We start from the raw sequence: 15,315 nt of genomic DNA, 5'->3' as shown, positions 1-15,315 counted from the left end.
CCGTTTCCTAAACAAAAAGAAAATCAAACCATTTCTCATTTCTCTTTATTTCTTTAAAAAGAAAGTAGAAAATAGAAAATAGAAAATCAAATGACAAAAAGATACACGGACCGACCCAGAACACAGACTGGCTGAATGACACTTTCATTTAAGCTGAACATCTCACATGGATATCGCTAAACTCCAGTTTACTTGTTTGTCTGTGTTTTCAGATTATCGTTGGCGCTTCCACAATGAAGAACGAGCGCATGCGCATGGTTGCCAGATTGAAAAAAAAAATAAATAAATAAATAAATAAGCAAAACACTGGGAGGAAAATGTATCCTTCCAGAGAAGCTCTGATTTGCAGATTTGAACTCTTGATATCTGGCAACCGCACGAATGCTTGTGTAGTAAAGGCATGTACAGCAGTCCGCAATTATATTTTGTCTCCTTTTTTGAAGAAAATTTAAAGACATTTTGGTATAGTTTTATTTTTTTAAATACATTTTTACCTCGTCTTTTCCCTTCAAAGATATTGCATGTTAATATATTCACAGTTATCATTTATTGACCTTATTGTCGTCTTGTCTTAGTCATGGGAAAAAAGTTAATCAATTAACATTTTTCATCATACTTTTCATTAAAGGTGCCATAGAATGCACTGATACAAAATTTTTAATTGTTCTCTGATGTCCCCAGAGCAGGCACGGCGCCAGATTTTGTCTCTACCGGTGCTAACAGGGGGCTAGACCAATATGTGGGGGTGCTAAGAAAATAAATGATATTGATGACGTCAGAGTTACTTCATAAAGAAATGGGGCTAAACAGGGGCTATTAAAAACTCTGATGGGGCTATAGCCCCCCTAGCCCCGGTGTAGTGCCGTCACTGCCCCAGAGTGTGCATGCAAAGTTTTATCTCAAAATACTCCACAGATAATTTTTTATAGCTTGTTAAAATTACCACTTTTAGGGTGTGAGCCAAAACCCCCTTAAAAAAAAAATATCCCCTTTAAACGACAACCATCCAGTGCTCCCAACTCCCCTCCTTTCCCGAGTAATTGGGCTACTTTAACACTGTTGCTGCGAGTTGCTTTTCATGACCACGGGGGGGTTTTGTTGTCTGTGGAAGGGTTTTGTTGCGAAAACCTGGCAACCCTGCTCCCTTCTCAGAAGAGAGCGGAGCTTTAAGAGATTTAAGCTTTAAGGGCAGTGTTACAGTGACCGTGTTACTGTTCTCACACATTGCTTCCAAACGCAATTTTTAACAACCACATTCCTATTCATGATCATTCTGGTAGCACGTGAAGGCAGCATTACTGAAAACAGGCAGAGACAATGGTAGCTTTAGCAACATTTGCCTTACAGAGAGCCAATGATCTCTTTTGGAAAACAAAATATGATGCATGATGCTTGATTTGTCTGGAGTCTGGACGTTTGATGCGGGTCACTGGTCTGTGAGCAGCGTGAGGATGACTGACTCAGACACTGCTGGAAGCAGATCAGTGTTGTGGAGGGAAAAGACCATCTGCCACCCCACCCCAACGTTCTCCGCACTTCATGGTAAAGAACGGCTTGTTGTATTGGGTTTCCACCAGGCAGGGCGAAGAGAAGGAGCTCCCCTTGCCAAAAGGGAAAACTGACATGGTGATTTCTCTGGCACACAGAGAACACTCTACAGATGCTCAGGGACCATTTTCTCTGGCCGGGCATCAGTGCAGAGGTGTGACATTTCTGCCAAGCCTATCCTGTGTGCCAAAGAACCTCCCCTCAGAAGCCAGCCCCAGCCCCAGTGATGCCACTTCCTGTTATTGGAGTAAGTGCTGGGCCATTATAAAATGGGCCATACTGGAGCTACGTTAATACCTACTAGGGCACCCCTTCATCCAGTGTTGAGCAAGTCCACAGTATGAGAGAAAGAATTGACTGAGTAATGACTCTGGTATGGGAACATCTGCTCAAGTCCAAGCATGCCCAACAATGCCTATATGACTGGCCGGACCAACCCCGTGTGTTCAAACATAGAGAAAAGGTCCTCGTCTAAATCCCTGACACTGTCTGCAAGTTCCACACCTCCTGGAACGGTCCATATACCATTGAGCATTTTGCCCTGTGAACTACTATCTGTGCCAACCTGGAAGCTGAAGGCTAGAGCAGATTTTTCACATCAACCTTTTGAAACAGTGGGTCACAGCACCCCCTGCCACTGCTCTGTTAGCATAGAAGGATGGCCCGTGGTGGACCTCGGAACCAACTCGCACCCAATCAGTGATCACTGAAAGGAGCTCATGTCCCTGCAACCCTCGAGCAGCTAGGGAGGGCCCTGTACAAATCCACTCTAGATCTCTCAAAAGAATATTGGCAGGTTCCAAGATTCCAAGCAGAAGACCGCTTTCAACACTCCCTCAGGGCACTGGTAGTACCGGGTCCTTTCTTTCAGCCTGCATGGGGCTCCAACAACCTTCCAGAGGTTGATGAATGTGGTTCTGAAGCCCCACCAAAAGTATGCTGCCGCGTATCTGGATGATGTAGTCATCAACTCAAACAGCTGGGAAGACCATCAGACTCGGCTAAGGGAGGGACTATCATTGCTGCGTTAGGCTGGACTGACTGCCAAATGTCACATGGGTCTCTCCGAAGCATGTTACTTGGGGTAACAAATCGGCAGAGGCCTCATCCTCCCACAGGAAAACAAGATGAGAACACTCCGTGAATATCCCAGGCCCATGTCAAAGGAACAGGTATGTGCCTTTCTGATGTTGACTGGGAACTACTGCTGTTTCATACTGGGATTCTCATCTTTGGCTTCTCCCCTTACAGACCTAACAAATAAAGGCCAACGCAAAAAGGTATAGTGGAACCCAGCAGCAGAGGAAGCATGCTAAAACCTAGAAGCTGCTTCATCATCCTCCCTGGTGCTCCACACTCCAGACTTTCTCAACCCTTCACTCTCCACACTGACGCCTCTGATACCAGGCTAGGAGCAGTCTTATCCCAGACAATCAATGGAGAAGAACATCCGGTGACATACATCAGCTGGAAACTTATGGTCCTGGAGACCTAGTACGCAGTGATCGAAAAGTAAGCACTGGGTATAAAATGGGCCATCCTGGAGCTATGCTACTACCTCCTGGGGCACACCTTCACCCTGGTAACTGATCATGCACCACTCCAATGGATGTCCAAAGCAAAGGATATCAACGCGAGAGTTATCTGATGGTTCCTGATGGTCCACTTTATCTATTGCACAAGAAATAGACACACCCTCCAGGTTGAACGGACTTGCGTGTCTGCACTCCTCTTTCCCTCTCTGACTCCGCTATATATATATATATATATATATATATATATATATATATATATATATATATATATATATATATATATATATACAATATATATACACACACTGGTGCTGGTCATATAATTAGAATATAATTCCATTCAAAAAGTGAAACTTGTATATTATATTTATTCATTACACACAGACTGATATATTTCAAATGTTTATTTCTTTTAATTTTGATGTTTATAACTGACAACTAAGGAAAATCCCAAATTCAGTATCTCAGAAAATTAGAATATTGTGAAAAGGTTCAATATGGAAAACACCTGGTGCCACACTTTAATCAGTTAATTAACTCAAAACACCTGCAAAGCCTTTAAATGGTCTCTCAGTCTAGTTCTGTAGGCTACACAATCATGGGGAAGACTGCTGAATTGACAGTTGTCCAAAAGACGACCCATTGATACCTTGCACAACAGAGGGCAAGACACAAAAGGTCATTGCAAAAGAGGCTGGCTGTTCACAGAGCTCTGTGTCCAAGCACATTAATAGAGAGGCGAAGGGAAGGAAAAGATGTGGTAGAAAAAAGTGTACTAGCAATAGGGATAAACCGCACACTGGAGAGGATTGTGAAACAAAACCCATTCAAAAATGTGGGGGAGATTCACAAAGAGTGGACTGCAGCTGGAGTCAGTGCTTCAAGAACCATTACACAAAGACGTATGCAAGACATTGGTTTCAGCTGTCGCATTCCTTGTGCCAAGCCACTCTTGAACAACAGACAGCATCAGAAGCGTCTGGCTTCAAAAAGGACTGGACTGCTGCTGAGTAGTCCAAAGTTATGTGCTCTGATGAAAGTAAATTTAGCATTTCCTTTGGATATCAGGGTCCCAGAGTCTAGAGGAAGAGAGGAGAGGCACACAATCCACATTGCTTGAGGTCCAGTGTAAAGTTTCCACAGTCAGTGATGGTTTGCGGTGCCATGTCATCTGCTGGTGTTGGTCCACTGTGTTTTCTGAGGTCCAAGGTCAACACAGCGTATACAAGGAAGTTTTAGAGCACTTCATGCTTCCTGCTGCTGACCAACTTTATGGAGATGCAGATTTCATTTTCCAACAGGACTTGGCACCTGCACTCAGTGCCAAAGCTTCCAGTACCTGGTTTAAGGACCATGGTATCCCTGTTCTTAATTGGCCAGCAAACTCGCCTGACCTTAACCCCATAGAAAATCTATGGGGTATTTGGAAGAGGAAGATGCGATATGCCAGACCCAACAATGCAGAAGAGGCTGAAGGCCACTATCAGAGCAACCTGGGCTCTCATAACACCTGAGCAGTACCACAGACTGATCGACTCCATGCCACGCCGCATTGCTGCAGGTATTCAGGCAAAAGGAGCCCCAACTAAGTATTGAGTGCTGTACATGCTCATACTTTTCATTTTTATACCTTTTAGTTGGCCAAGATTTCTAAAAATCCTTTCTTTGTATTGGTCTTAAGTTATATTCTAATTTTCTGAGAAACTGAATTTGGGATTTTCCTCAGTTGTCAGTTATAATCATAAAAATTGAAAGAAATAAACATTTGAAATATATCAGTCTGTGTGTAATGAATGAATATAATATACAAGTTTCACTTTTTGAATGGAATTAACGGCCTGATCGAAAAAATACAGTTTTTCACTCTGCCTGTCAATTTGAGTCTTGTTTAAGTTTTAATATATATATATATATATATATATTATATATATATATATATATATATAGCATGTCATTATCTCAATTTAGACCCATAATGCAATGTGGAGTACCATCCTGTAGTGGTTTATTTTGCAATAATGACTGACAGACTGCAAATAATCCTGCTAATTACACCGCCACAATAAACAATAAGAACATAAATTTACATGAAATATTGATTTGAGTTTCTGAGTGTTCCGAGAAACATGAAACCAGTTTAATTGGCTGTCACAGGAAACAGTTGAGTATACAGTTTAGCAAATTTACAGAAACATATTATAATGCAAAACAAAATAAAACAAAAACAAAAAAGACAATATAACTGACAGAGAACACACTCATATTCATAGGGTTTGATAAACCAAATGTGCTGATATAATTGTCAGAAACAAGACAAATGCAACACAACATGATATATTGGTATAAAATGCATCCTTGTCCCCAAATACTAAGCAAATTTAAATTAATGTAAGTTTGTGTGTGTGTGTGTGTGTGTGTTTATATGTATTTATATAACTATGTGTGTGTGTGTTGAATGCAAACTAGTATCAGTACTTTTGCCCTCACAAGTGATATGGAGTGATAGAACTAGGGAATTGTATTTCAAAGTCATCACCCCTAGGGGGCAGAATGATGTTTACAAACCATCCCCTAATTCTAAAGGTTTGAAAATTTAAATACCTGACTGTAAAATGCTCTGTTTGAGCTGGTTGTCGAGTCAACATTTCTCTTAAACATTATACAGACATATTTAATAATAATAATAATAAAAAAAAAAAAAAAAAAAAAATGATAAAACACCCAGCAACATTATTAAACCTTTACCTTAAATAAAAATTAAAACATTTTTGAACCCTTTTTTCACTAACCGTATTTGTATGAAATTTAAAATGAATCTTGGGAAACCTTGCAAAAAATTACCAGAGAGAGTTTTTTTTTAACTTGTTTTAAGTACAAATCTAAGTTAAAAGTAGGTTTATTTAAATGTATTAATTGTATTTTATTTCTTTTATTAACAACAAAATATGTTATATGAACAAATAAATGTAATTTAAATTTAGCTTCCTAAAGAAAATATAGTACGCCAAAGTAAATGTATCTTATTTTAATAATATTTATCATATTATTTTATGCAGTGTAACAATATCATTCCCTCACGCTTGTATCCTCAGACAGAGATTACTAACCGTGTCTATTTTAAAGAATTCATGCCTTTGTGAGTAATAAGGAATTCACACCAGAAATATTTCACATGGTTTGGCCAGCTTTAACAGTCCAAACCTGGATCTTGCGTACAACAGCCCAGCTTGTTTGGGCTGCAGTGACTCGGATTCGTAAACATGCCACGGTTGCTGGCACAAGTTTCTGGACTGCTGGTTCGTTAAACTGGCCTTTCTGAAGAGAACCCAGCTTGTCAAATCCGGAGCACTCCACCCCCGACTCCTTTTTCACCAGCGTTTTTCCAAGTTCCACATCAGCATAACCCAGCTCATCTTTCCCATCCAATCCTGTATGTATTTGGACACGTGAGATGAGAACAGGTTCGTGAAAGGCCACTAAAATGTAGTTTTCTGGGCCAATAGGTGATACACCCCAGAAATACTCTAAGCCCTGCCTGTAAGCTTTGTCGACTGTATTGGTCTCATAGGTTTCAATATTCGTGCTAATGTCTGCTGGAGGGTTATCAGAAACTTCTTCAACAAAGTCCTCATCCTTGAGATTATTAAACGTTCCCTTAAATGACGAGTAAGAGCCCATGTGCTGAAACAGAGATGGGCGGAAACGAATGACTTTATCCTGCGTCAACAATCTGTGAAAATGCGACAGCAGGAAGTCGCAGGGCATCTCTTGGTAGAAATTATAAAGGAATCGGGCTAGAATGGGCAGATCTCTGGACTGATAGAGTTTTCCGATGTAGCCCAACTTGGAGAATTCCAATGTGACCCACTTTGAGTTGCTCATGGAATTGATGTGCTCACGCATACTAGAGAGAAAGTTCTTTGAACAGCTAACGTCATCCTCCAGCATGATATAGTATTGGGAGAGATTACTGCTAAAATGGAGCAAATAGGAGTAGTCCACATTTTGCTTCGAACGGAAGGACACACGGTCAGAAGCGTCATTGAAGTTCCTCTTCAGTCCTGTGAGGGGAGGATAGTTGTCTTCGTTGGCGTGGATGACCAGAAGTTGACCCTTGGACAGCCGCGTGTGGAATTCATCTGTAATCTTCTCTAATGTCTGTTGGATCCAGCTCACATCAAAGTCTGCAAGAAGGACGACGATGACCATTTGATCCAGCTCTTCCTCTGAGGAGGCAGAGAAGATTGACTGAAGAGTGTCCTGAAGATAACTGCCCTTTTCCCTCTTCACAGACGAGAGGCCCACCGTCAGGTACTCTGAAAAATGATGAAACACAAGGGCGTGAATATAAAGTTGTTTTCTGGGTTTCACTGGGTTCACAATTTCTAATTCAAGATTTTGCCTTGTTTTTCAGATAAAATATTCAAAGTTAAGCTTTTTCTTGCTCCATTGGCAAATAGTTGAGATAGATAGATAGATAGATAGATAGATAGATAGATAGATAGATAGATAGATAGATAGATAGATAGATAGATAGATAGATTAGATAGATAGATAGATAGATAGATAGCTGTATTGGTGATATTTTCTGCTTATGTGTGGTACGGAATCTCACCTTTTGGATTTTCATAGAATTTTATTGACTTTCACTATGGATGTCCAGAAGGAACAAATACATTTCCTAGATGTGAATGTTATTCTGAGACCGGTATTGAGACTAGTTTATTTTGTAAACCCACAGACCATAATACGCTTTTAGATGGGTTATCATATCACCCTGTTCCTCTGAAATGTTTCCTGCCTATTTCTCAATTCAGTCGCATTTATAGTATTTGTAGTTGAGATGAGGATTATCAAAATCATGCAGAAGAAATGGCCAATAGGTTTAGGCAGAAAGCATTATAAGGAGAAGTGGATGCAATCTGCAATAGTAGCAGGACATAAGAATAAAGAACAGTGGGTGAATTGTTTTATCCAGTGTTCTCCACTAGCTAAAGATATCAAAGGCATAATTCAGAAACATTGGCACACTGTTGACAGTAATCCTATTTGGCACACAATTTTCGCTTAACCACCTTGTGTAGTCTTTAAGAGACCTCCAAACTTACATAATATGCTGGTCAGAGCTGATTTGTCTGTTTCTCGGCCAACACATTTTTTGAGAAATATTCCTTCAGATAACTATACGTGTGGAGGTTGTCAACAATGTCATTTTACCTACCAAATACAAACTTTTAAGCATCCCTGTACGAGGAAATCTTCAGAGAATCAGAGGAACGATTTCTTTTAAGACCTCTAATGTTATTTATGTGCTGTGCTGCCCGTGTGGACTGTTACGTGAGTACACTAGCAGACAACTCAAAATGAAGATTGCCGAACATCGAAGTGCCATTAGGCTGCATGACCCTAGAAGTCCAGTAGCACAGCATTTTGTTAGATTTAAACATTCAGTTTCCACGCTACAATATATTGGCATTGAAGCCTTCTGGATTTATAATTTGAACACATTATCACCGAATGGTCTTAATGAAGAGTTGGATATTCTTCCTTTTCTGCAGTAATGATGCTGATTGTATTTGCATGTTCATGTTTGAATTTTTTTTTTTTTTTTTTTTTTTTTAGTCAGGTGTTTATTAGATTGTTGTGACTTGTTCTTGGTATTTTATGTTTTCACTTTTATTTCATGTATTTTCATGCCCAGTGTTAAGTTGTTGATGGTTTTTTGTGTGTGTGTGTGTGTGTGTGTGTGTGTGTGTGTGTGTGTGGGTGGGTGTTTGCCATGCAGTTTTGCATTTTGGAGCTGTGGTGTGCCAACTTTTCTTTCTTTTTTACAATAGTTGAGCACCCTCACTGTGGTTTTTGTTGCCCATCAGATGTGTGCAGTTTTTGTATTATTATTATTTGAGGCTCATATATGAGTCCATGTATGTGTACATGGTCCAGCGTCTGTCACTATGCAGCATTCCCCTTCAAAAGTTACTAATACTGTATGTACACTAGAGGTACTAATATGGACCTGTTACTATGCATCTTTTAAGAGTAAAAAAGGTACAAAGGTGTGCCTTTTGAAAGGTACCACTGCAGTGACGGCTTTTGTACCCTGTTTTTCTGAAAGTGTAGAGAACTACAAACATGTCAGGAAGTTCAGCATTTGGCTGTTAGTCCCTGCTGTTGTAACCACACCATCATGTGGTTAAATGGCCTATTTTTTATCACTGACGGCTATTTTAAAAAAGCTGTGTACTGTATATGAATTAAACCTTTTCAGAAGTAACAGTCAGGAAAAGATGTATAGTTTTTGTCTTGATACGTCACACATTTTGTTCTGAATTTCTATATATTTCTGTTTCATGTATATTCTTGCCAACTGTTAAGTTGTTGATGGTTTTGTGTGTGTGTGTGTGTGTTTGCCATGTGGTTTATCACGTGATGTCACTTCTGCTGGTATTTAAGGGCTCATCAGTATATCTATTCATTATCTGATGAAGAGCCATACGGCTCGAAACTTCAGCTGTGGTGAGAACATGAAATAAACACATTTTCATTTTGGAGCTGTGGTGTGCCAACTTTTCTTTCGTTTTTACAATAGTTGAGCACCCTCACTGAGGTTTTTGTTGCCCGTCATATGTGCACATTTTTTTTCTTATTATTTGAGGCTCATATATATGAGTCCATGTATATGTATGTTCCCATAACTTGCATTATACTCTTTTTGCTACACTGATTCTGCCATCACTGCTTGCAAAACAAGTCCCTTTAATGAGTTGATCTTGCCACATGCTCTTGTACTGTTAGCATTGTGTGACGAGTACGGTGGGGTAATGAGCAACACCTGCAGTCTCGCGTCCCACGGAGGAGCTCCGGAAGGATAAAAGGAGGAGTGATGAGAGAGGACCAGGCCTGGACTATTTATGTTATTTTATTATGTTTTATGCGGCAATCGTCCTTGAGGGGCTGCCACTTTACTTTTGTTTTGTGTTTATTTATTTGATTATTTAAGGTGCTGTATGTAGGATTGACAGCAAGTGGTTGAACTAGGTATTCCAGTCCAAATTCAAAATACTGGAGAGGGTTTTTTTTTCACCCGCTATATATATATATATATATATATATATATTATATATATATATATATATATATATATATATATATATATATACAGTATATATAAATAATTACCTCTAATTTAAGATATATTCTCAAGTAAATTGCTCTTGTTTTAAGGACAGTTTTCACTTTTGCTGGAGAACAAAACTTGCAGGTGTGTGATCTTCACAGAGTTTCACAGAGGGGCTCAAACAGGAAGCAGTCTCACATTCAAAAACAAGTAGAGTACAAAACCTGATGCAATGACAGAAGACATCCGTTTTGCTCACATGTACATAAAAAAATCAGCTTAAAAGTGTCAAAGCACTGCACTGGCTGCACTGATATGATTATTTTGCATAAATAGTATTATTTATGCAGCATTTAAAAAATGGACATGACATTTAATTGCAATTGCTTTAGTGATTCCTGTAGCATTATCTTCTAGATCTGTTGCAGCAAAAAACAAAACATCTACATCAGCTATGTGAAACTCAATTCTAGGAGGGCCAAGCCCTTGCAAAGTTTAGCTTAAATACCTAAGTAAATGCAACAGATCCAGCTAAGCAAGTCCTTTAGGCTTATGTGTGTTAAACTCCACTGATTAGATCTAAATGCATGTAGATGTAAACAGATAACTCACTCTTGGACTGCTGGAAGACTCCTGCCAAAACTTTAATGGAAACATTGAAATGGAGGTAATGGCCTTTAAGATCTTCCATCCAAGTCTCCTTATCCCAGATCCATGTCAGTGACCGCTGTAGCAAACAAATAAAGAATAATAATTCATCTGCTCAGAACTAAAAGGAAATAAAGCTCCAGAGTCTGTCACTATGTAGCGTTCCCCTTCAAAAGTTACTGATACTGTATGTACACTAGAGGTACTAATATGGACCTGCTACTATGCATCTTTTAAAAGTAAAAAAGGTACAAAGGTGTGCCTTTTGAAAGGTACCACTGCAGTGACGGCTTTTGTACCCTGTTTTTCTGAAAGTGTAGAGAACTACAAACATGTCAGGAAGTTCAGCATTTGGCTGTTAGTCCCTGCTGTTGTAACCACACCATCATGTGGTTAAACGGCCTATTTTTTATCACTGACGGCTATTTCAAAAAAGCTGTGTACTGTATATGAATTAAACCTTTTCAGAAGTAACAGTCAGGAAAAGATATAAAGTTTTTGTCTTGATATGTCACACATTTTGTTCTATATTTCTTTATCATTTCTAACCAAAAAAAGAGAGAGAGAGAGAGAGAAAGAAACAAATATGTTTTTGTGAAATGTTTAGTTTCAAAAGTGTGCTTGTGCTTCTTTGTTTAAAATACAGTGTGACTTGTTTTATTATTTTGTTATCGAATTCATACAAATACTGTCACAGTGTTACAGTCTCCACAGCATACGTAACACAGTTCACTATTCTCTTAAACTGTCTTTTAATGTTCAGCATATTACGGCACTTTCAAACCCAATGTAATATCATGGGAAATATTCTGTTGTGAGAGAAAAAACATTAGCAGTGTGACTCAAATGTACAGGAAACTCAATCGAGCTACGAACGGAACAAGGGCGACATGTGGTGTGCCACAGTCTGAGACTAACCTTGTCTGAGGACATACAACACAATTAGATTCTTAAAAGGATACTTCACCCACAGAAGAAAACCCTCTCATTATTTTCTCTCACTATCTAATCTCATTCCAACCCTGTTTGACATTCTTTCTTTCATTTGTGGAACACAAAAGATATTTTTAGCCTATCCAGTGCAGTTCAGTGAACAAAACTGGTTCCCGGCATCTTTTCTGTTCTGCAGATAAAAGATAATCAGGTTTGGAGTGCTACGAGTGTGTGTAAATGATAACAGAAGGATGATTTTTTGGGGGTGAACTATCTCTTTAAGTCTCAATACTTAATAATAATGCACAAACTAATACCTTGAGGCTTCCCGATTCTGCTTTCCGCGTGTAGATGTAGACCCTGGTCAAAATGAGAAGACCAGCAGCTAGGAGGAAGATGTTTTTCAGATGGCATCTCATCACACACCTTCTTCTGTTAAGACACACAGGCACTACCAACATTAAACACACATGATGAGCTTCACTTGTACTTCTAAATGCTGTTTTTCCCATATGTTTGATTGTCTTTAATCAGTAGCTGCACTGTTCAATAATTCATATGACCCAGTTTGAATAATTAATGGCCGATTATGAACCATTCAGCTCACACATTCAACACTGTCATGTAGAGCAGCAGAATAGTGCTTCTCAAACTACTAAGCCATCATCTACAAGGATAGGGAAAAGTAGCAAATGGAGTGTAAACGTAGATTAATATGTCTATGAATATCAACATATTTATAATTAATAATTATTGCATATCAGAAAATGTCAGTACTATCTTTATTATTTATTCTAAGGATGCAACTGCTCAAAATGCTACATAACTGTTGCAATACTCTTGATGAAAACTATATTTAATGATTACACTAAAAACTACTCAGTGAACCTATGGGTATCTTGGGTGATCAAAAGTAATGTTCCTATGATATTTCATAATAAAGGAGGCTTCTTTAAAGATATGAATGCAATATGCAAAGTTTTGAACGCTGGACAGCCGGTGTTACAAATAATGACTGTTTTGAGTTTTGTGTCTAGAGTTCTGTTATTATTGCAAACATTATTGTAAAAAAACTGTAAGTTCATGTTTTAAGTCTGAAAGTTGATTTAAGCTAAAAGCTATTGCTGTTTTAATGAACAATTGATATGTAATATGTGGAACTACTTTCAAAATCCTAAAAAGTGATTGAGAACTGGCTGTGTAGTAAAGGAATGACTGAATGTTGTTTTCTCATTATGTATTATAACCCCAGTGAAACAGGCCTTTCTTTAAACCATGACTGAACTTTCCTCGTGAGCAAAGTGAACTTTGCCTCGGCATGTTTATCATTATTATACTCTATTTGCATTGAATGAAAGCACACCTGGTTACAGAGACGCATAATTTGTTGTTAATTCTGAGTACCTCAAGTAATAGCAGAGAATGAAGAGAGTAAACCAGGCAAACTGGTTTAAGTGGGTACTGAATGTGTGTGAGCCTTGACTTAATGACACTACGTTCCTCTAGGTTCATTCGCTATTTAAACATTAAACAAGTTATGGAAGCTGTTTTGTTTAACAACCTCTATCAGGTTTTACAGGTGAAAGCAACAGTCTAACCTGACCATCCTTATAAGCCTTTGTATTAAAAGCTAACCAAAAGAAACACACACACACACACACACACACACACACACACACACACACACACACACACACACACACACACACGTTTACAGATATCTAAATGGGGACATTCCATAGGCGTAATGGTTTTTATACTGTACAAACTGTGTATTATATCGCCCTACACCAACCCTACACCTAAACCTACCCCTTACAGAAAACTTCCTGCATTTTTACAATTAAAAAAATAATAATAATAATAAAATTAAAACTTTTTACTGTACTGTTTACTTTATTTAAATATCAGTTTTACAAATGAGGACGTCCCCAAAGGGAGGTTTTTGGAGATTTTGTCAGGTTTAGCTCACGTTTGGGTACAAATTTGTCCCCAAAATATGGTTAAGTAGGTACACACCCACACATATAGCCTATATTAGTTAATGATTAGTATTATTATTATTATTATAGTAGGCTAGAAGAAATCTCTATTTTCATGTGTGGTTAATTATTTCTTATTTCTACATGCGAATAAAAACATGACCTAATTTTAAATTCGGAATGCAAAGATGTAAAAAAATAAAATAAAAATTTTAATTCGGAACGCCCAAATTCCACATTCGAAACGGATCAATTATGACCAAAAATAAATAAAAATTAAATGAATAAATCAAATCGAAAGTATATGGAAAACGGATATACTTGCAAACTGTCCAGATAAGCAGTGTAGATTTTAACACCCAGTTCATATAAAGTTCCACTTACCTTTATATCACCTATAACCTTGTTCAGCAGTAAAAGTCAACATTCAAAATGATACTGTAAGTAAAGCGAGAGAATCGCGCGACTCTGGAGGAGTTCACACGAGTTAATTCACTTCCTGGTGTCCTTCAGTCGCTCTCGGGCTTTGATTCGGTCTTTACTCCCTTCAGTGAAGCGTGCTGAGTTTATCCAGATGATGATCCTCGAGCGCTGCTGTCACGAGGAGTGCTGATCGCTTTCATTTCAAGCGGGCAAAGGTTGGAGACAACTTGTCAGGCAGGTAGTTCAGATGGTGTCATTTCCTCCTCAGTCACAGGGATTACCATCGAGGAAAATAATGTGTCATGAATTTAAAGAGTTTTAAACAGATTTTGATCTCTTAGCTTCATTATTGACTTTCTACAGTAATTAAACTACATCATGGCAATACATATCTATCTATCTATCTATCTATCAAACAAATAGTTAAATAAATAAATGTAACACTTTTTCTTTATTATTTGAATCACCTCTTTTGCAGGCACTTAACTGTCACACTTAAAAATCACACACACACACACACACACACACACACACACACACACACACACACACACACACACATACACACACACACACACACACACACACACACACACAAATCCAACATCCCTCTCTTCTGCATATTTACTTCTGCTTTAGCATACACACATGCATTTGTGGTTTACAGGGACTCTGGTTTTATACTGAGTTTGTTCTCATTGTAATACCTTTGTCATTACACACACACACACACAAATACTACATACATACATAGTGAACAGTCAGTTCTTGAACTTCATTTATAGGAAGCATGAAGCAAAAGACTCTACGTTAAGGCAGTGTCTTAGTTTTTCACATTTGCTAAGACACTAAACCCCATTCTCTGAACCAGATTCTTAATGGCCTAAACCAGTTTGTCAAATAAACCGCTCTTTCTTCTGCCAAACCTTAAACATGTTCAGGCAGTTTAGACACTGTTTGCAGATCTCATGCACTCTTTTTGCAAAACTGTAAACACATTCTCACTCACTACAACACAATTTGCAGCATGATAAACTTTTGTGATGCAAAACCGTAAATACAAGAAAGTAACTGAAACACGTTTACTGTACACACAATAATTCAGAACTGTTCACACTTGTTTCTAAAT

The 15,315-nt window shown here is 38.4% G+C and overlaps 1 protein-coding gene across 2 annotated transcripts; it reads right to left on the bottom strand.

Moving 5' to 3' along the window:
* Window positions 1-5,661: 5,661 nt before the first annotated feature.
* LOC109087893 (alpha-1,3-mannosyl-glycoprotein 4-beta-N-acetylglucosaminyltransferase C-like) lies at window positions 5,662-14,441 on the bottom strand. Of its 2 annotated transcripts, none has more exons than XM_042712658.1 (4): window positions 14,148-14,441; window positions 12,099-12,232; window positions 10,813-10,927; window positions 5,662-7,399 (listed from the first exon to the last, which is right to left on the bottom strand). In XM_042712658.1, exons 2-4 carry the CDS (start codon window positions 12,198-12,200, stop codon window positions 6,252-6,254), a joined length of 1,365 nt encoding a protein of 454 aa, XP_042568592.1. In that variant the 5' UTR covers window positions 12,201-12,232; window positions 14,148-14,441; the 3' UTR covers window positions 5,662-6,251. The 2 variants fall into 2 exon arrangements, with proteins under 2 accessions (XP_042568592.1, XP_042568591.1); XM_042712657.1 differs by having other exon boundaries at window positions 12,099-12,213; window positions 14,148-14,438.
* Between the last annotated feature and the right edge of the window lie 874 nt (window positions 14,442-15,315).

The sequence above is a fragment of the Cyprinus carpio genome, chromosome A23 (assembly GCF_018340385.1).
Source record: "Cyprinus carpio isolate SPL01 chromosome A23, ASM1834038v1, whole genome shotgun sequence".
Classification (NCBI taxonomy): Eukaryota; Metazoa; Chordata; class Actinopteri; order Cypriniformes; family Cyprinidae; genus Cyprinus; species Cyprinus carpio.
Note: the sequence above shows the minus strand (reverse complement) of the source record. Positions and strands in the feature narration are given on the sequence as shown.

Bases quoted from the DNA above. Each gene is read 5' to 3' on its own strand.
- LOC109087893 (XM_042712658.1), bottom strand. From the start codon at position 12,200: ATGAGATGCCATCTGAAAAACATCTTCCTCCTAGCTGCTGGTCTTCTC. The intron at 10,928-12,098 runs GTATTAGTTTGT...TGTTTGCTACAG, and splicing joins CAGAATCGGGAAGCCTCAAG to CGGTCACTGACATGGATCTG. The intron at 7,400-10,812 runs GTGAGTTATCTG...ATCATTTTTCAG, and splicing joins AGTCTTCCAGCAGTCCAAGA to AGTACCTGACGGTGGGCCTC.